Source organism: Rhea pennata, chromosome 23, assembly GCF_028389875.1.
Source record: "Rhea pennata isolate bPtePen1 chromosome 23, bPtePen1.pri, whole genome shotgun sequence".
NCBI classification, from domain to species: Eukaryota; Metazoa; Chordata; class Aves; order Rheiformes; family Rheidae; genus Rhea; species Rhea pennata.
The window spans coordinates 8,450,726-8,470,368 of record NC_084685.1 but is presented as its reverse complement, the minus strand read 5'-3'; the positions used below and the strand labels follow the sequence as shown (position 1 = coordinate 8,470,368).

Below are 19,643 nucleotides of genomic sequence, written 5' to 3'. Positions count from 1 at the left end.
CTTGGCTTAGCTGTAGCAATCGTGTTTCCTTCCCCCTCTTCAGTACATATTTGATAAACTAGCTAAAAGTAATGCAGTTATCCAGCAAACCATGGTTACTTAACTGGTCTCCTCCACTTCCAACTGTCACACCGCATTTTGCTCTCAGGTTCACTATTGGATTTGATGGCAGGCGTCAGATCAGAATGAATTTTTATTTAACATCTAATGAATTATGACTAGTGGCATTAGTTTCTATATGTCTGCATTACAGTGTGGGCTTGTGGCGTGCTTACAGGAAGCAACAAAAAATACCAGCACTTGGACAGCTCGCTCAAAATTGGTCTGAACCGTGTTTTTGCCTATGTAAATTTTCTGGCCCTTTTTATATTCTGTATTTTCAGAGAACCTAAAGGTAGAGATAGTAAAGAACTGCCAGCCTGGGGTACGTTCACAGTGCAGAGCACTGTGATCCCTCATTACATACCTCCTTGCCATCCTAAAAGGATGCATCTTTATATAGAGTGAGGTTTCGTATTATAGAAGGAATTGCAAGACTGTGAGGTCCATCATCTCAGCTTCTCTCTACCCAGAAGAAAAGAGAGCAAGAAGATGCTTGATGCAGGGTGTAAGAAAGGTTGGAAGCAAAGGCCTTGTTCCACGCAGTAAAGGGTTAGTGAAATGGGAGCAAACTGAATGCCAGAGCAATACAGATGTTGCTGCTGCTCTCCGTACAAATTAGCCAACCCATCTAACAAAAAGAAAAAAAATGCAACTCAGAACTTCCCCTTCACCACATAATATTTGTTCACTGCAACATTTTGTTCCAGTTCCTCCCCAAGAGTTGGGTACAGGATGCTCTCCCTGACTAAGCTGTGCAACATGCTGCTTTCATGTCCCAACATGCAAGGGAGACTGAGAAAGTTCCCTTTCCCATCTGAAAGTTTTATACTGTGCTACCCTGCAGGACTGAGATGGGTCATGCTCACGGGGGCCTGGCGCAGGCGCGGTATCCAGTGCAATCTGCATTACCAGAATCAGTGGCAGCAACTGTTCCCCACTGGCTACGGTTATTCAAATGAATTGTCACATCTGGAGTGACTGCAGAAGCATTAGAGAAATGACAGAGCAAAAGGCACTTTAACAATTCAACAAGCATCAGACAGTGAAACTGCCTCTGTTCAGCCTCTTGCAGGAGCCTTTGCACAGGCACACTACACATGCAGCTTGCTTTCCTTTCATTCTTTTGTATTTAAGCATTTTTGGTGTGTTCAAAATGCTTATGAAGAGGAAGTTTAAGTAGTTTTTCCTAAGAGGCCAAATGGAGAGCCCTACCATGCCAGGTTTAATTCATTTTGACAAGGTAAGCTGCCAGCCCCTATACATGGGGGATGCAAATTTTTAGAGCAACATGAATAACACATCACATCAATCCACTCTCAAGTGGAGGCTCAGGATCAGCTACAAGGGAACTGCTCAACCCATACTGCAGCCTGATAAAACTCCCCAGAAGTTACACAGTGACTCACTCCCCCGTCTCTAATTAGAACTGCGCGTGGTATGTTGGGGAAAATGACTGCGGGTGGATGGCTGGTGCTGCTGCAGAGGAGGCTCGAGAGGCAGCAGCGGAGCTGCTCGGACAGAGGCAGCAGCGGATTGTGCAGGGCGAAACCGAGGGGCACCAGATATGTCCAAGACTGGAGTACTGGTGAGACCTGTATGGTGAGGACTGACAGAAATCAGAAAAGATGCACCTTCTCAGGCATAAGATACATGGCTAGCGCTGTGGAAGTGCCTAGCTCTAGAATAATACGATTGCTGTACCTCAAGATTAAAGTATAATGCAAAATGACGGAGCCAGAAGGAGACCTATCAGCCATCTGTCCTTGACATACTTCTTTCAGGCAGCATTTTCATCTCTTACCCCACGAGCACGTATAAATTATAGAATCTACAACTGTGATATCAGTTCCCATTAACTGTGTGATTCCTTGGGCCTGCACACATGCGACGGGGTCTCTACCCAGAAACCACATCTGTCCTACAACTCTGTTGCCCGCAAGAATAAGAAATGTGCTTAGATCCAAGTTTTGCAATAACTGCATTTTCATATACTGGATTCTAAAAAATAAAATACAACCCTAAACTTTATTTGCAACTTCCTTTGGTGCTTTTGCATTACTGTAAATGATTGCAGAAAAGCCATAGGAGGATCTCTGAAAGAAAAAGCATGAAAGGTTTTTTCCCCTCTTTTGCACATATTGCACTGACTTGTTGTAAGAGAAATATTACCCCAGCAGCCAGTGCCACTCTCCCTAAGCAATATGGGAACTGTGAAGTTATGAAATTGAGGGCACCTTCACTGAGAAATCGATTAGCAAACCGAGAGAGCTTGTGAATTGGATGTCTGGCCATTTTCAGTAATAAATTGTGAAATAGTCCGTGAATAAGTGGTTCACAGAGTTCAGAATTACCCCCCAGGAAATGTCTGAGACCTGGAGATACATTACTAAAGCGAGTGGCATCCTAATGTTCAGTGCTTCAGCTGTTAAATATGCATGTAATCCCTACAGCGCTTCCCAAAATTAATTGTGCTTTATGGCTGCACTGGAGCGGGTGTATTTATATCAAGATCCACAGATTCAGCTGATTCACAAACAAAGCACTAATTCCAGAGAAGAAAGCTGAGGAGGAGGCCAGAGAGAGCGGGATTTAACTGAGCTGCGTGCGCCAAACTAAACTCTATAGGCATGACGTTACCAGTTTTGCTTTGTAATTCTGCAGATCTGGTTGTGCGTGCTCCCTCCGTCCCCTCCCGAGCCTGCCCCAGGCCCGCAGGCACCGCCTGCGCCCGCGCGCCGGAGGCAGAGCCTTCCCCCGCGGCGGTGGCGGGGCGGCCGGCAGCCCCCGGCCCGGGGCGCCTGCCCCGTCGGGGTGCCGCGGGGTATCCCGCTGCTGTTGTAACCGGGATCCCGGCTCTCCGTCCGCGGCGGTGCACCCGCCTTGCCCCCAGGCAGCACCGCGGGAGCTCGGCCAGGCTGCCCTCTCCCGGGGCAACCCGAGCCTTCTGCGGTGACTGCACCTCCGTGCACCGGCCACCCCACAGGCGGGGACGGCAGCCTTGCGGGTACCTTTAATCTGAGCCATTTACTAGCTGCTGTTGATCTCTCATCCTCCTCTTGCCTTCTAGCTTTTGCCTGCTGCCTACCATGTTTTCCCATTTCCATCTGTCCTCTACATGTTTTCTCCCTCGGGCTTCCCTCCAGTGTCCCTTGCCCTCAGTCCCACCGACTGCCTCCGCCTGACACTTCACGGAAGGGCAGTGATGGCTGTTACGGGGCTGCTGACTGCACGAGCACCGGCTGGCCTCAGCTAAAGAGGCAGGGATCCGCAGGCAAAGCCCTCTGTGAAGTACTTCCTTAGGGTTTTTTGGCATGTGGCAGTGCTTGGGACAACTGTGATTAAAGAGGCACCCTTGACCTTCCCCACTGAAGCTGCAAAAGGAGCAGAGGGCAGACACCAGACCTATGGGAGAGGCTGCTATAGCTCAGAGGACACCTGCAGTGACAGCACGTTCAACAAGCTCTTCTCCTTCAGACTTTCTCCAGGCAGCAGTAGGGCCCCTCTCCCACCCCCTGCCTCAGCTGTTCTCATGTCCCATCAGCTCGTGGGGGAAAAGAGAAAAATGACCTAAAGTCAGGGAAAGCTTTCAGCCAACCACCAGCCAAGCATGGTTCCTTCACTTTGTGTTTAATCCACCAGCCTCTTCCTTGCTGCCACTGCAGGGAATGAAAGAGGCACCACGGTGTGGGTCAGCTGCATTTCTGCTGCGCAGGAGTTGCAGTTGAATTTGTCCTCCCCTGCCCCTCTTATTGTTTCTCAATGCTCTTCATTTTCAAAGCATGAAATGGTTATTTTTCTCCCTGAAATCCACCAAATGGAAAACAGTTGGCTGCCCAGAAGAGACAAAATTAAATTTTGTGGGGTAAACAAGGTTGCTAATTAGCTGATGCACTGTGCAAAGTTAATTTATTCCAAACATGTCACAGTGCCAATGCTGCCTGAAGAGTCCAGTCTCATTGCTCAGGTCTACCTGCCGAGCAGCCCTGCCTCTGGCGCTTTGCTGTGGAAATGGGACTGGCGGCTGGCCTGTAATGGTGACTCTTTGCTTCCCGGTGTCCAGGAAGAGCCCTTCGTCATGTTCCGCAAGTCAGACACGGCCCTGTTTGGGAACGACCGCTTCGAGGGCTACTGCATCGACCTTCTGAAGGAACTGGCCATCATCCTGGGCTTCACCTATGAGATCCGGCTGGTGGAGGATGGGAAATACGGCGCACAGGACGACAAGGGGCAGTGGAACGGCATGATCAAGGAGCTCATTGACCACGTAAGTGAGGCACATCTGCACGTGCATGCAGCTGCAGCAGCTCTCTGCCAGGGGTGGGACTGCTCTCTGGCTCAGGGCACCTGCAATGAGCTCATATCCACTCTGCTTAAGCCCTTGTGGGCTATGTTGCATGGTATGTAAGAGGTGTATCCCTGCCACCAGCGTGCCTTCTGACTCCTCCAAATATTCATTTGCAGTCTTCTGAGAATAGATATTTTCATAGCACAAAAGTGGGCTCTGCAGCTTTAGCCATGGACCGTGCAATGGGGCACGGGCTGGGCACGCAGGCAAGCAGGACGGGGCTGCTCCAAGGCTCGGCTGCCCACCGTCAGCTACGAGCCAGCGGCAGGGCCTCCTGCCGGGGAGCAGCCACTCTGCTCCTACAGACGTGGGCCAGGTTCAGTGTGGAGGGGGCTCCGGGCTCCGGGACGCCAGGCATGTCCCGGGCCCAGCTCAGCTGGATCCAGGTGACATAGCCAGGGAATGCTCTGGCTGACAAGTGATGCTGTTCTGTATGTTTAGATACAGACACCCAAATCTTTTGCATCCACTTTGCTTGCTATGAGACCATGGAGTCCAAGAGATCTCCTTTGCCCATCTAAACAAACAGGACCTTGTTCCTGATATGGTAGAAGATTTGTGCTGAATGCTTGAGCAATGCAGTTGCTGGGAAATCTTTACTTTTTTTTTTCTGAAATTTTGCTGTACTATATAAAGTCATTGGCTGACACAATGGGAAGGATCTCAGAGAATAATGGTCTGCTACAGGAGGTGTGTGCACTACCAGTTTGTCGAGATGGCCCTAGATGTATCAAGAGAGGTGTTCTCTGTGAAACTAGGGGTTTACAGCCTCTGTACAAGGCATTGGTGAGATCTGCATTAAACCTGGTGAAAAGGATGACTACTGGGAAAACCAGGGAAAGGACAGCCCCCCCCGGAAACTCAGGAGGAGGTTGGCTTGCTTAGCTTAGCAAAATAACTGCTCTCTATAAACACATCCAAAGACACACAAAAAAGAACGAGGAGATTTTTAGGCTACAGAAAAACATTGCAGTTGGTATGAACAGGGCATGGTGCTAGTGCTGGAAGTCAGAAGGTAGCTGCTCAGCCAGCGCTTAATTGAACCAGGGCCTAGCCACAAAGCTAATGTAGGTCTGATCTCTTTTCTCATCAGCATAAGAGATCCTTTACGAGAGCCCACCAAAGCCCCTGCCCGAGCACAACGGCCCACCGCCTGCCTAGACCTGCCATCACCCTCTGGCTGGGGAGGAGAGGCGAGGAGCACGCTCAGCCCACTCAGTCTTTGATTATACCTCCGAGCTTTCACACACGTGGCTTCTCTGCAGGGTTCCTGTCACTCAGAACGCGCGACACTTACGCTTGAGAAAGCGTGTGATAATTTCTAAGTCTCAGCTGATCAGTTCCTAGGGAAAAATACTGCAATGCATGTGAGCAACCACCACTCTGGCATGTTCAGAACAAGAAACTCCTTCAGCCCAGGGGAGGGTGGCCCCATCCTCAGAAACCTCTCGTGCCCCAAGTCCAGAACCAGGGTGTGCTGCAGGCAGGCAAACAGACAGGGGATGGATTGAGGCAGAGGTCTGGAAACCCTCGTGGTGGAAGAGTTTGATAGGAAAGAAGGCAGGGGCTTCTCTGAAAGCTCCTCATCCACCTCCCATGTTACCAGGCTGTTTCTCATCTTCCAGCCACCCCTTCCCACCAGCAGCACCTCCCAGCCGGATCACGCACAGTGGCATGATGAAAAGATCCGAGGAGAGTAGGGAAAGATTTCCTTGAGGGAAAACTGAAGCTCCTGCTGCCCCAGGTCCCTCCCCTGTTTCTCTCCATCCAGCTGCTGAGGGACACAGACTCCATCCCATTTTTGCCCACCTCCAGTGAGGCCCAGATCCCTATCCCCCCTCTCCGCTTAGCAAATCCCGCTACTCCACTTCCCATACTGACTATTCAGGAGAACAACGTGTGGTTGCGTCTCCTTAAATTTTGCCCATTCGTTTGGACTGGTTTGGAGAGTGATGCTCCATTAATAATCACAAATTACTGTGCAATGCACAGCTTGGCCATTAACCTTATTTTCCTGGCTTTGAATCCACCAACACATTTGTATGAGAGAGCACAAAGCACCCAAGTTCACAGCTTGGCTCTAGCGAACAACGATTTTGGTGGGATTTGGGACAAACGTGCTGCAGCCCGCCTGGAGCGCGCCGCAGCCAGCGAACCAGGCACCAAGTCTCACTCCAGCAGATGTGCCAAGGCGGGCAGCTGGGAACAGCTCTGCTCCGCGGTCTGGTCCCAGCCCCAGCGGCATCACCCGCCTTAACGACACACTCTCCTGGTTTATAGGCCACCCTTCAGTGAAATGAGAGAGCACAAGCAGGTGTGCAGGGGACAGTTTAATATATATATTTTTTAAGAATGCAGCTTATTTTCTAAGCTCTCCTGAGACACGGAGCTCACACCCGCTCCGCAGAGCAGCTGTGCTCTTCCTTCCATGGCCATTTATAAAAGCCTATTAAACACTAGCGAAACTCCGGTGGCAGCTTTACCCTCGCAGCTGCCAACAAGTCGCATCGTCTGAACCCTCTGCTCGTGGCCAGAGGTTGCTCAGTTTCCTAATGAGATATTTCGCCTCTAGCACATTCTGTGATCCCAGAAGCCCACTTAGGAGGTGTGGGAAGCTGGTGCTTTTGTGAATCCCTTATTCCCCAAAAAAGTCTCTAGAAGAGATCAGGACAAAATTTATCTGTTATCTCACATATCAAGGGTAGCAGTATAAGCATTCCTGGAGCTGAACTACATCTCTCTCCTCCTCAATACCCTGTCCAAGTGGTGCAGTCTTCGGACCACCTCTCAAGTTCCTGGCTGCAGCTTGAAAACATTGCCTAAGCAGAACCGAGACAAAAGCAACCGCACGTCCGCAGCAGCTGCGAAGCTCCTGCAGCTCATGCGAGCAGAAAGCATTTGCTGGGTGAGTCACTTCAGCAGATGAGCTTCCCTGCGACCACATAAGGGAGCAGTGGCTTGCAGGGAGACTGCAGAGCTGGGGCCCGAGATCTACGCTGTGTTTCCAGATTTGGCTTGTCTGCCCTAAATGACATTGGACAAGTTGCTTCTGTGCAATACTTCTTCCATCTGTAAAATGCAGATGCTAATGATTATGCCCCTTACAGGGAGAAAACGGTGCTTAATCTGTTTGTGAAGTGTGCTGCAGTCCTTGGGTGGCTTGCCCTGGAGAAGTGGGGAGCATGGCAAGGGCATGCAAGGACAGCCCGTGGGTGGAACAAGACACTTGCTCTCACAGGGGAATATGCCACAGGTGGCACAAATCTGCCTTTGCATTTTTGCTTCCAGAGAAGTCCACACAGCTCATACCACAGACTTTAGCAGTTTCTTACACAACTGCCATGCTAAGTTAGACACCTGACGAGCTTCACAACAGAAGAAGCTGGTGTTTTGCCTCACTGAGTGATGGATCTAACATACATACACACAGACACAGACCAGCCTGTGTGCTTTGACGTCGAGCTCTGAGACCCTGGATCCCCTCTGTCCCCCCACTGAGTGCTGGAAGCCAAGTTTATGGCTCTTACTACAGAGCATCTGCAATGTAGACAAAGCCTAAAAGGACTCTGAAGGAGTAAATAGTTCCAAAGCAGGAAAAGAGATACAGGGAGTAGAAGCTAGACTGTCACCAGCCTGAACCCTGTCACTTCCAATGTCCAGCAAGATGTTATAGGGCTCACAGGAAGTTTTTGGCATTTCCCAGTGCTGTGGTCAGCTAAAAGAGCCACCCTGAGAAAAAAGATACAGTGAACAACCTCATTAAGCAGCAGTCTAAATTCAGGGTCAATCTGCACTAAAGTATTTCTTGGCTACCTATTAAAAGGGCTAATTAACATACAAAGCAGGAAAGGACTACATCCCCCTCCCTTTTTTGCAAGTTTTGCTGTAGCATCAAATTTGAACTCACCGTTCTAACAGGTGTGGTTCGGTGCCTGTCTGGGGGTGATTTATAGCCATTGCCCAAGCCCCATATGAAGCCATTATTTTTTTTATCCTCATGTCATTGCTTTTTATAGTAGTGTTTATGTAAAGCATTAAAAAGTGAAACTGCAACCAGATGGAGCCATTCCTCAGCAGCAAAGCATCGTCAAACCATGTGGGGAAAGGAACATCAACTGATCGGTACCGTGCAATGGGAAAGTTCAAACTCATCTCACACCTAGTAGGAAAAGTGTTGAAGACAGCACTCAAACAAAGTTGTAGTGATGAAAACAGGGCTGCTCACACTAGACATTTAATGTCTGAACTGGCTTTCCTCCATATGCATTGTGTCCTCTCATAAAAGAATTGGGAACGTTCAGGTGAGAGCAAAATGCAAATACCCAGGCCAGGATTAAATCTAAGCAATCTAAAAGTCTGTGCACTGCTGAAGAGCCACTTCGTTCACGTGCATTCGAGACCGAGCCCCCTGTATCTGTTGCAGTGCATGACCTTTGGTGGGCTGAGTTGATGTGTAGGCTTGGTCCTGAGTCCTGCGTACAGGAGATACGGCTCTTGAGGTGAACTAAGAGGCTCAAATGGTGACTGTCAGCGCTTGGAAGGGCTGAGAGCCATGGGAGCTGTGGATGCTCTGTACCAGGAACAGACTTGATCTCAGGTTGTGATTCAGGGAAAAACGAGACGGGCAAAGCAAGGGACAGGGCGTTACTCAGGACGGCCTTCTACTGGGGCTGTGAAATCCGTCGAGAGAGGGAGCTGGGTGTAGGTCCCAGTCAGGGTAGCCCAGGACGGTAGGTAATCACAGAATTGCTGGGATTCTGGTACCTCTCATGCAAAGCTGCAAATCACAGGGAATGTGACAGAGGACGAGCTGTTTATCCAGCCAGCTCTCGCTGCTCCTGTTGGAGTCACGCATCACCCTCCTTCCACTGTCCTTTCTTATGCAGACATGCCTGGCCATGGGCAGTAACGCCGTCGGCTATGATCCTTTGTAAAATTGCTCTGTTTCTAGTCTGGCCGTAAGCACAAACAGGAAAAGCAAGAGCAGTCAGAGCAGCTCACAGCATGACCCTATCTTCCAGGTCCTTGTAGCAGATCTGGAACGGACAGCCTCGTGCTGCGAAATGCAACACAGCTCACCCTGCCCCGCTGCCTTTTATGTGCTGCTCTTCCTTCATCACAGAAAATCCCCGTTTCGGTGAGCTCAGCGCGTTCCCAGGAGGACAGGACTCTCTTATCACTACAGCTGGTTGCTTATCATGCCCCTGACTGGCCACTTCTGCAGAGGCCACGAAAGCTCAGCTCTCTCCAACCGTTAGCATTTTGGGCAGGTGTGGGGCACCCAGGTGACACAGGGAAGCTCCTGTGCCATCCATCCACAATAACCAGGGAACTGCCAACTGGCAGATCTCTTCCTTTCATCAGCAGCGAACTGCTACTGCTGTTTATTCACAGAAATTATTATTGATACAAGTAAAACTATTTTGTGCATTGTGGCCCAGCCATTCTTATTTATAAATTCTAGTTCTCTGGCAAAATGATGTCTACAAATCTCTCCTATTGTTTGTAGGTAGAATCCCATAAAACCAGCGAAGTGAGTTGTTCTGGAAATTTTGCACAAACTTGCTCACAAATAAAACTTGCCTTGTACTGAGACAGTACATATCAAATTTCCACTCAGTCTGAAACTTCATATGGGAATAAGAATGACATGAAAAATAATAGGGTTTCTAATGGTGATCCCTGCCAACTGGTAAGTATAGAGAAGATGTAATATCTATTCTTAGAGACAATTTATGACAGTTGATTTAACACTTCCACAATAAATGGGCATATATTGACAGTAAATTCTGGCAGAATTACATATCACACCACCTTGCCACATTCCCATTAATGCTCCTGCACTGGGTGGATGGTTATTTCAAGTGCCGGTTAGCTGGGGATTCATTTGGAAGCCACGGGGCCAGGAGGAGAAAAAAGTAATTTCTGTCAGAGGCGGCGCCTCTTCATGTTTGGTTACAGACTGCAGAAGCTCGGCGTTAGGGCAGAAGCGCCAGGCTGCGCCTCCTCCTCCTCCCTCAGCGCCTCTAACGGGGGGCTGCATGCCCAACCCGCGTGCTGGACGGGAGCGGGGGCCCCGGGGGCGCCGTGGCTCCGGCGGCTCTCCGAGCCGGCCCCGCCTCGCCCTCACCCGGCTGGCCCTGCGTCCGGGCGCGTCCCCGGAGCGCTGCGGTTCCCACGGCCCCCGCCGCACCTCGAGCAGCCCGACGGCACGAGAGGCGCGGCGAACGCTCGCTGCCCCCCCGAGGGCGCCCCGGGGAGCCCCGCGGCCCCTCTGCCTCCGGCCGGGCGGCAGCGCCAGCTGCAGCCCTCGCCCCGCGGGCGCCCGGCGGGGCCGCACCGCTGGCGACGGCCGCGGCAAGGGAGACCGAAGGCGCCGCGATTCAGGGCTGCCAGGCAGGCTCCGCAGCAACAATTAATTATATCAATGAAATATGCATTATTTACCCATCTCTCAGTCGACACATACATAATTAGTTTATATAAATACGAACTCAGATTGACAAAATAAGCACGGAGGCAGCTTATTTTCTTGAGCAGGTATTTACCCCGGTGCTCACGCCGGGGCGAGCGGCTGCCCTGCAGCCCCGCTCCGGCGGGCCGTGGGTCTGTAGGTTTCCACAGTGCCGTGCAAGGGGTTTCTGACCGACGGGCAACGTTCCCGTGAAAACCGAGAACCTGAAGACAGACTTCGCGTTTCCTGATAAAAGACAAATCTCTCTGCAGGGAATATGGTTCTCCATCCACGTACGCTTAGTAACCGCGCATCAGTTTCCCCATAGTTAAAATGCTGTTACCACTGTGAATAAGTGCGATCCAAACCCTTTAAAAGGTGTGTTAGAGAAGTGCCTTCATTTGGTGTGCAGCTGGCTTGGCAAAATTCAGCTTTTTGGCCTCGATTCAGCAGAACACTTAGGAAAACACATAACATTTGGAGCGTATGCAAGCAGCAGTAAGGCATAAGCATGTGCTTAACTGGCTTTGCTAGATATAAGCCTTTAAGCCATTGGCACTTGCTGTAATTCCTCATTTTTAATAAAAAGCCGTCTTATTGTGCAACAGCATAAAAGTCGGGGATGAGCGGAGGAGGCGTTCGAGGTAATCGACTTCCTGGTTTGTAATGTCAGAGCCTGACAAATGCAAACTTCACCCGTGGTGGCGTTTGAGTTAGATCCTCTCAGTCAGCAAATCCTTAATCAGAGGCCACCTTCAGAAAAACCTGCATTGAGAGAAAGGATATCGAAGCGCAGCCCCATACGGCCTTTAATAGCTCCGGACACACGACCAGATTGGGCTCCCTAACAACACAGGCTTCGTTCTGGTTGTGCAAAACATTTACTGCCAAGGACATGGGGCTGCGATCAAATCACAGGAGCTGCAGAAATGACACAGTAAAATTTTATTCTGCTCTAAAAGCATTTTGATCCTTGGGCATCCATGCAGATTTTTCTCTATTCATTTGCTGGGTTCAAGCATAAATTTCCAACTGTTATTCAGCTTTCTATATCATTTTGAAATACTTGGCCTAGGATCTTTCAGACAAGCAGTTACCACCACACAATTGTTCATTTATTTATTTATTTTTAGAAAAATCAGTAGCCAAATCCTTCACTAGCTTCTAAAGGCACCACTGCCAGAGTCAGGACACGCACGCACAGAGAAGTGACGTAGGAGCTAGGATTCTGCCTTTCTTTTGCCACTTCTGCATTAAGACTTTGAGACTCGTAAGCCAAAATTTCCAAGTTTTCTCTAATTTAGGGAGATGCCAGTGACCAAGCTACACACCTGCTTGGCATCCTCCACCACGGATATATAAAGGAGATGCAAACTTGGCTTCGAGATTTAGGGCTCCAGTATCTCAAGCCGGACAGCACTAAATGTCCTTCAGTTGTCATCAACGTCATCCCAGCCGCAGCTGGCACAAACTGTCTCACTGGGAAAATCTTGTTTCTATTTTTTCCAAGTTTTGACAAATGCCAGCAATTCAAATGGGCACTTTCTGTACTAAGCTGATTTAAAAATATAATTCTATTTTCATTTGGAAAGTGACAAAGAAAGGTCTGGGAGCATTCAAGAAACCACAGCTCAACTTAACAATAGTCTTAGAAGAAAATACATATTTTTGCCCTTGTTAGAAAATTCTTGAAACTTCTCTGTTTAGGACCTCTAAAACTGTTACTTGGAGAGGAGAACCATTTGTTTTTTATGTTATGGATAAAAGCTCTTGTAGAGGCTTTTGCTATAGGAAAAAAAACAAACAGATCTCTGTATTTAAAAATATTCCACTGACTTTCTTCACAGATTTTTAAAGTCAGAAGAGATCGCTAGCGTGACCTTTCTCCACAGCACAGGCCACAGATCTTCACCAATTTCTACAGTGAACCTGTAATTTCTGTTTAAGGAAAGCATGTTCTAGCAAGACAGCTAATATTGATTTAAAGGTTGCAAGTAAGACAAATCCACTATATCTCTAGGTAATTATCTCCAATGGTTAATTTAGTATTTTAATTTTCAGAACCAGATGTTAAATAAATCTTGCACAGGCATGCTAAGCACCTGCAGTGGGGGGAAGTTCAGCTCAACAGCAGCAGTGTAATTTATGCATCTACCTTTCCTCTGAAGTCAACGGTACCGAAAGAGTGATTTGGAAATCCTGAGTAAAGCAGCTGTCGCTAAGGTAGTCCTTAGATGCATTTACTTTTTTAAGGTTTTTCAAAGAGCCTGAATGAACATTAGTGGGAGCAAATGAACACAGCTCTTAAGCAAAGACAGACCAATAGAAAGAGGTTGTATGAGGCTGCTCACTAAATCTAGCATAGAAATTATTAAATAACAAAAAGAATAGAAAGAAACACAATTGATACAAGAAGTCAGGATGAGAATATGCTCAGCTGAACTTCCTTCTGCATCTCAGGCAGTTCCACCATCACCATTAATTAGCAGAAGCATTTGCTCAGTGGGGTGAGCAGTCACAAGCATGGAAGAAAGTAGTAATGCAAAATGTGTCGTCTTTCTGGTCACTGCCTCCTCTTGGGCACGCTTGCTAGCGTTGCTAGCACCCCCAAACGCGGCGCTGCTGCCCCTGCCAAAGCTTCCGCAGGATGAGTCGCTCAAGTTCCACCATGAAGCTGATTGATGGGAAAGAAACTGAACCTTTTATCTTGTGCTGCTCGAATATTACTTCCTGCAACTTCACCTCTGGAGTGGCCCTGCTTTGTGACCATCTGTACTCGGAGCAGCACTGAAGGGAAGGCCAAGGAAAACAAGCAGCTCTGCAAACAGCGGGGTTTGCACACAGCAGACTCACGGTTGTAGAGACCTGCTGCAAGAAGCGAGCACAGATAGGACCAGGGACAACTTTTATGACATTTTAAAATACAGTTTTTCTGACCATCTTACAAATGCCAGTTAAAATGAGCTTAACACATCTGGGCAATAGCTGCAGAGGACCTAGCATCTCTCTGTTGTCTGCACTGTACTTCTGTAGCTAAAAGCAACTGAGAATCTGTACAATGGAAGTTATACTCTATAACTACTAAGCTGCAGACCAGTTGTTCAGTGTACTGAAGAGCAAAATATAGTGTATGTTGGAGACCCTGCATCTGTGCTGGGGTTGCATTTAGGTGATGAAAGGTATTTGTCATAAATAGACTGCATGACATCTGCTCCACATTCATCCGTGTGCTCACACAGAGCGATCCTGGCTAGATACGCTGTGCCTGCTAGTGCTCCCCACTGCGGGAGCCGGCCCCCCAGAACTGCAGCGAGGATCCGCGGAGCCTCGTACACCCCCAAGTCCACGGCAGCTCACTACAGGCAGCGGCTCCCCTCATCATTAAATGGTCTTCCAAAATATGTAAATGGCGAGGAGCCAGGGAGAAAGCAAAGTGGCAAGGGAGGTTGGGAACCGACCAAATCAAGTAATTAAAAGGCGAGATTTCCCTTTGGGCTTGTTAACTGTGATAGCAGCACAGTGAGACGAAGCTGCGTTACAAACCTGAGGCTCTGCACCGCGCTCCCTGGGCTGCCCGTCTCGCCCTGGGAAGAGCCTAGCGCTGCGCCCGCGCTGACCGCGCCGCGGCCCGAGCGCCCCGGTGCCGGGGACGGGCACGGACGGAGAACACCGCAGTGCTGGGGCAAAGGTGCTGTGCACGGCGCAGCGCCCTGCCCTCGCGGAGGAGGCAGCCGGGCACGGGCCCGCTGGGATTCGCCTCCCACCGCGCTCCTCCGTCCAGACGTGCACGCAAGACTTCAGGCGCTCCTAGTGCCGCTCAGTGGAAGCCCTAGGTTTCGCTCCTGCCTGCGAGGTCCTGTGTGACCTGTCTGTGCACCTCAGTTTGGGCTATAAGCACCTCACACATAATCCCAGCTGGATATACGAAAAATAAAAACCTAAATCAGTGCCTAGAGTACTCTGCCCAGCCTTCTCTTCCCTCTCTATTTTTTCCCCTCCATCTCATCTTCCTTCAAGTAAGCCTCATCTCAGAGTAACCCTCATACCTCCACCTGACTTCTGCTTTGAGCTCTGGCGAACTATCTGCACCTCGCTAACTGGGGGAATGGGAGCAGGGAGGAAAGACTGGCTCTGGAGCAGAGAAACGGAGCCGAACCCCTGTGGACTGGTCCTGCTGGGGTTCGTAGCTCCCAGGCGAGAGCAGCAAGGATGAAACCTTCGAACGCTTGCAGCTTGGTCTCTGCTGTGCTCTCTGACCCAGCTGCAGCGGGTGTGTGCTCACGCAGCCCTTCGAGGCCCGGCATTCGAGCAGAGCAGCGAAACGTGAATCCGGCCAGCCTCACAGTCCTGGGGTACGTCTGCTGGAGGTCGAACCAGCTAGGCTGGCCCGCGTAACTTGGCAGAGCAGTCTGACAAACGCTGGCTCCTGCCGCGGGAAGGCTCTGCCCCGAGCTGCTCCCTTGTGCCAAGAACGAGCTCGACCTGCCCGCGGGTGTGCCAGGGAGGCAGAGGGCTTCTGTCGGGGTGGAAATGCCTCGGTTTCTAACGGCTTCTTTCTTTCTCCCTGTGTCTCTCTCCCTCGGCATTGCTGCGCAGAAAGCTGATCTGGCCGTTGCTCCTCTCACCATCACCCACGTTCGGGAGAAAGCGATAGACTTCTCCAAGCCCTTCATGACCCTCGGGGTCAGCATTCTCTACCGGAAGCCCAACGGGACCAACCCCAGTGTGTTCTCCTTCCTCAACCCCTTGTCTCCTGACATTTGGATGTACATCCTCCTCGCCTACCTGGGCGTCAGCTGCGTGCTCTTTGTCATAGCCAGGTAAGGGGCCCCCCACGCCATGCCACCAGCCTGCCTTCACGCCGCATCGGCTGCCCTGCGGCCGGGCGCTTTCCCCATGCTCAGAAGCATTTTGCTGCCTGGTGTGTCGCAGAGATCTCACTACCCGGTGGGAGCCTCAGCATTAAACCTGTTTCCTTAATGAAATTACTCTTGGTCCATTACCCCCAAAGGCAGGCTGGTCTGCTAGCGCGGGGTTGCTCACGGTTATCAGACTGCTGCTCTGTTCTGTTTCTACCCTGCTTGTTGAAGGATAATCAAAGCACTAGATGAAGCCCAGTTTCTTACGGTTTGTCATGATTTGCAGAGAGTGCAAATGGCTTTCTGCTGAAATGTGGTGTTGCTCTGTATTAAGCTACAGTGGGTCTAGTTTTGACCCTCTGTACGCAGGTTAGACGCTGTGCATTCAAATCAATGAGTTTACTCAGTTCATTCCATTCTGAGCAAAGGCACCGTCAAGGTTTGCTGTCTGAGGCCTCACGCATTTATTCCTGGTGGGTTGTGCTCTGAGCTGAGCAAGCTGCTTTGCTGCTGGGAGGAAGAGGAGGCCCCGCTCGGTCTCCAGCTCGCTGCTGTGGGGTTGGACCCTCAGGCGTGCTGCAAAGCGGAGACTGCTCTGCTCTGTGCATTGAGATCTCTCATTAAGGTTAGGGCCAGGCTGCGCTCCAGTTTCGGCGTAACGGCTCAATGCTGGTAGCTTGCTCTACACGAGGGTTTTTATTTTAAGGCCTCAGCACACAGAAGCTCCCTTTAAAACTGGAAACAAAGAGATTTTGAAATAGATTTTGCCAAAAGGCAGCAGGCTGCTGAGCACAGGATCTGTATCTCGGAGTGGTTGGAGAGGTGGTATGAACCCTGTAGTGAAAATGAAAGGTGGGCTCTCCACAGGGGAAATCTGTTTTCTTCTTTGCTAGATAAAGTTTGTGTCACACCCGTTGTACTGCTTTACCATACTATATGCAGTTGTGTTTGTTTGCCTTATGAACATACACATATGTGGGCCTCTTCTGACATATCAGGGCAGGTATTTCCAGAAATTAAGTATATATCCAGTAAAAAGGAATTAAAAATATGCTTTTCCTTCTATTATTTTAGAAACTCTGTTGCCTTTCCATTTTCTTGGCATCTCCCTGGCATGATGAAGGGTACTGGGGTACCGCATTTTCCTGCTCTGTATCGTTCATCACTATTCATGCTTCAGTTAGGTCGCTTCTCACCCACCTTCTCCAGAAGGACGCCAGCCTCTGCTGCGTCCCAGACACACAGCTCGCCTTGTCCCTCATCATTTCCAGCTCCTGTCTCTGAATCCTCTACAAGCAAAGCTCCCTATAAACTTGCCCGTATATCAAAAGAATAGAGAACTCATTGCTATGGACCTAACAATGTATCTGTTTATGAAAATTAATACGCATCTAATTAGCATGTTTAAAACCTCAATATTTAAAAGTACTAGAATTTGCATATATTTGCATGTGTTACTAATTTCATAGAGTCTTTGATGAAATGCACAGTCCAGGGCTGCTTTGAATATGTGACTTTACCTTTTCAAACCCCAAAGTATTTGCATCCCTCCCGTTGGGCAGCAGCCCTCCCTGGCCAAGCACGCGGGCGCCGGGCCCTTCTCCGCGACCCGTGGGAGCCCCCGAGGGTGCAGTAGCCCCCGGCCCTCCCTCCTCCTGGGGAGTATCCCCAGTCAGCTCAGTTTGTAACTGCTCTGCTTCCTGGAGTAAGCCCTGTGCCCGGGGAAGTTTCCTAAGCACAGTTTGCAGCTAGATACTCATTTCTCATTGCCTTCCAGCACGAGCTAAGCCAGTGGTGCCCTCCGAACCTCCCCACCCGGCCCCCCACGCCTGGCAGGACTGGGGCTCTGCGCAGGCCCTTTCCCCAAGAGCTAATGTGCTGTGTTTTCTCTTAGAGCATCCTCCAGAAAGCTGCTCGTATCTAATCCACTAATGCTGATCAGATATTCAAAGGGAACACTGAATATGAAACTGCAGTAACCAGAACCCATTAACCGTCATGTTACAACAAAGCTGCAGTTTTCAACATCCATCAGGTCCCTGGCGGCGTTCAGATACGATTTCCTGAGTTTAGTATGTCATATCCTAACTACACCGAACAGCAGTTGTCACAGAGCACTCTGCTTAGCAGGCAGCGTGTGCGCTCCCCAGCGCAAACCCCGGGGACGGCGGCGCAGCTACGTCGCCCGCTCCTCGCTGCGCAGGGGCTGCGCTCCAGGGTGAAAGGACGCAGAAGGCCCCAGCCACTCGCTCCTGGACTGGAACCGTTCTCCTTCCCTCCTTTGCGATGTATCGCCAACAAATGGAGATTTTAAACTGACTCAGGCACCAGGCGCCAGTCGCGTCGCTGAGGTTAAGGAGAAGTTCTCCGAATGGGAGCGAGGTCCTGCGCTGCATTCCCGGGAACGCCGGCCTGGGCTGCCGCCGAACGGGGCGGGAGAGCGACCAGGCGGCTCGCTTCGGCACGCAGGCCGTGCAGCACGCAGCAACGGTAACGCTTCCCGCCACCCCGCCGATTTACAAGAGGAAGAGGCTACTACAGCGAGCGCTAACGCCGCACCCCAGCGTTTCGGCAGCCCGAGCCGCGGACCTCGTCCCGCAGGCGCGGCGGGGCGAGCCGGGCGGCAGAGACGCAGAGGGCTCTGGCAGAGCGCAGCCGCCGGCCTCGTCCGGCCCGGGCGGCAGGCGCTGGGCACTGCCAGCGGCCACGGCGGGAGCGGGATGAGGCCCGTAACGGCTTCACTCCTGCCAGAGAGAGAAAGCGCCAGACACTCTCAGCAGCGAAAATGAACCTAAGGCAACGGCGAAAAGGAAAAATACTGTGATGATTAATAGAGGGCCCTCACTTCACGTCCCTGATAACCATGCAGAACATAGCTAGATGGGATCTGCTGCCATCATGCATTTTGACGGTGGTGCCATAAAGCATCAGACTGCTTGCACAGCTTGGAACTGGAATTCAAACACAACTCTACTGTTACGAGTCTGTTCCTCCCTGGTCATAGGAGGACCAAAGCCAGCCCAAATTACCCAAATGCTGCTTTCAAAGCCTGTTAAATACACAGATGAAACCTAAACATGAAGTTCACTGCAGTAAATACTGAGGACAGGTCCGAGGGAATGCTAGGACAGGCGGACTCATCCCAAGGGGAAGTGCCCCAGGGCCCCCTTCTGCAGAGGGGAAAATCTGGATCGCTGGACGGGAGGAGAGAGGGGCCCGCAGAGCCGTGGGCTCAGCCCCGGGCTGGCCGCCGGCAGCGGTGCCCGTCCAGCCGCCCGCTCCACCCCAGCCTCTGCTTCGCTCTGAGGTCTGAAATGAGCTGCCAAACCTCTCTCCTCCGCCGTTTCTCTCCGTCTCAAAAGAGGAGAGCAGCAGTGAAGCTTCCCGGTGCCGGGGCAGCAGCTGAGCACGGGCTGGTTCCTGCCGCGGCGGCAGGTGAACGGCTGCTTTGCATCACGAATCTTGTCACTGTACTTTTAAAGGGAAAAAACAGACGGTTGAAGCTTTTCTGTTTATTTTCAGAGCCCATAAACCCCATTTTTTCCACGCAGCCAGCAGAAACAGGTCCTGCTCTGAGCTACCCGTCTCGCACGCGTGTTCCTGCTCTCCTTGGGACTGAGAGCGCCCGTGCGAAGCCTCCCTGGATGCCACCAGCACGGCATCAACAGCCTGTCGCCTCCCTCGTTTCATTAGCGCGGTCGAACAACACACGCCTCCGACGGCGAAGTCCAGCGCGGAGATCACCACGGAGTTAACGGGAGAAGCGCCGTCAGCACCGCCGCAGCTCCGCACCGCTCTGCGCCTCGGCCGCGCCAGGCCGCTTCCCTGCAGCGCTATTTCAGCTAACGCCGACTGCTCCCTCCCTGAATTTTTATTGCTTTCT

At 50.8% G+C, this 19,643-nt stretch overlaps 1 protein-coding gene across 1 annotated transcript in view; it reads left to right on the top strand.

Annotated features, from left to right (window-relative positions):
• Nucleotides 1-19,643, top strand: part of GRIK3 (glutamate ionotropic receptor kainate type subunit 3) — a 122,696-nt gene that overhangs the window by 86,209 nt on the left and 16,844 nt on the right. Inside the window, exons 10-11 of the mRNA XM_062594334.1 lie at nt 4,163-4,366; nt 15,498-15,721. Of these exons, the coding sequence (XP_062450318.1) occupies nt 4,163-4,366; nt 15,498-15,721 (428 nt within the window). The remainder of the gene's footprint in view (nt 1-4,162; nt 4,367-15,497; nt 15,722-19,643) is intronic.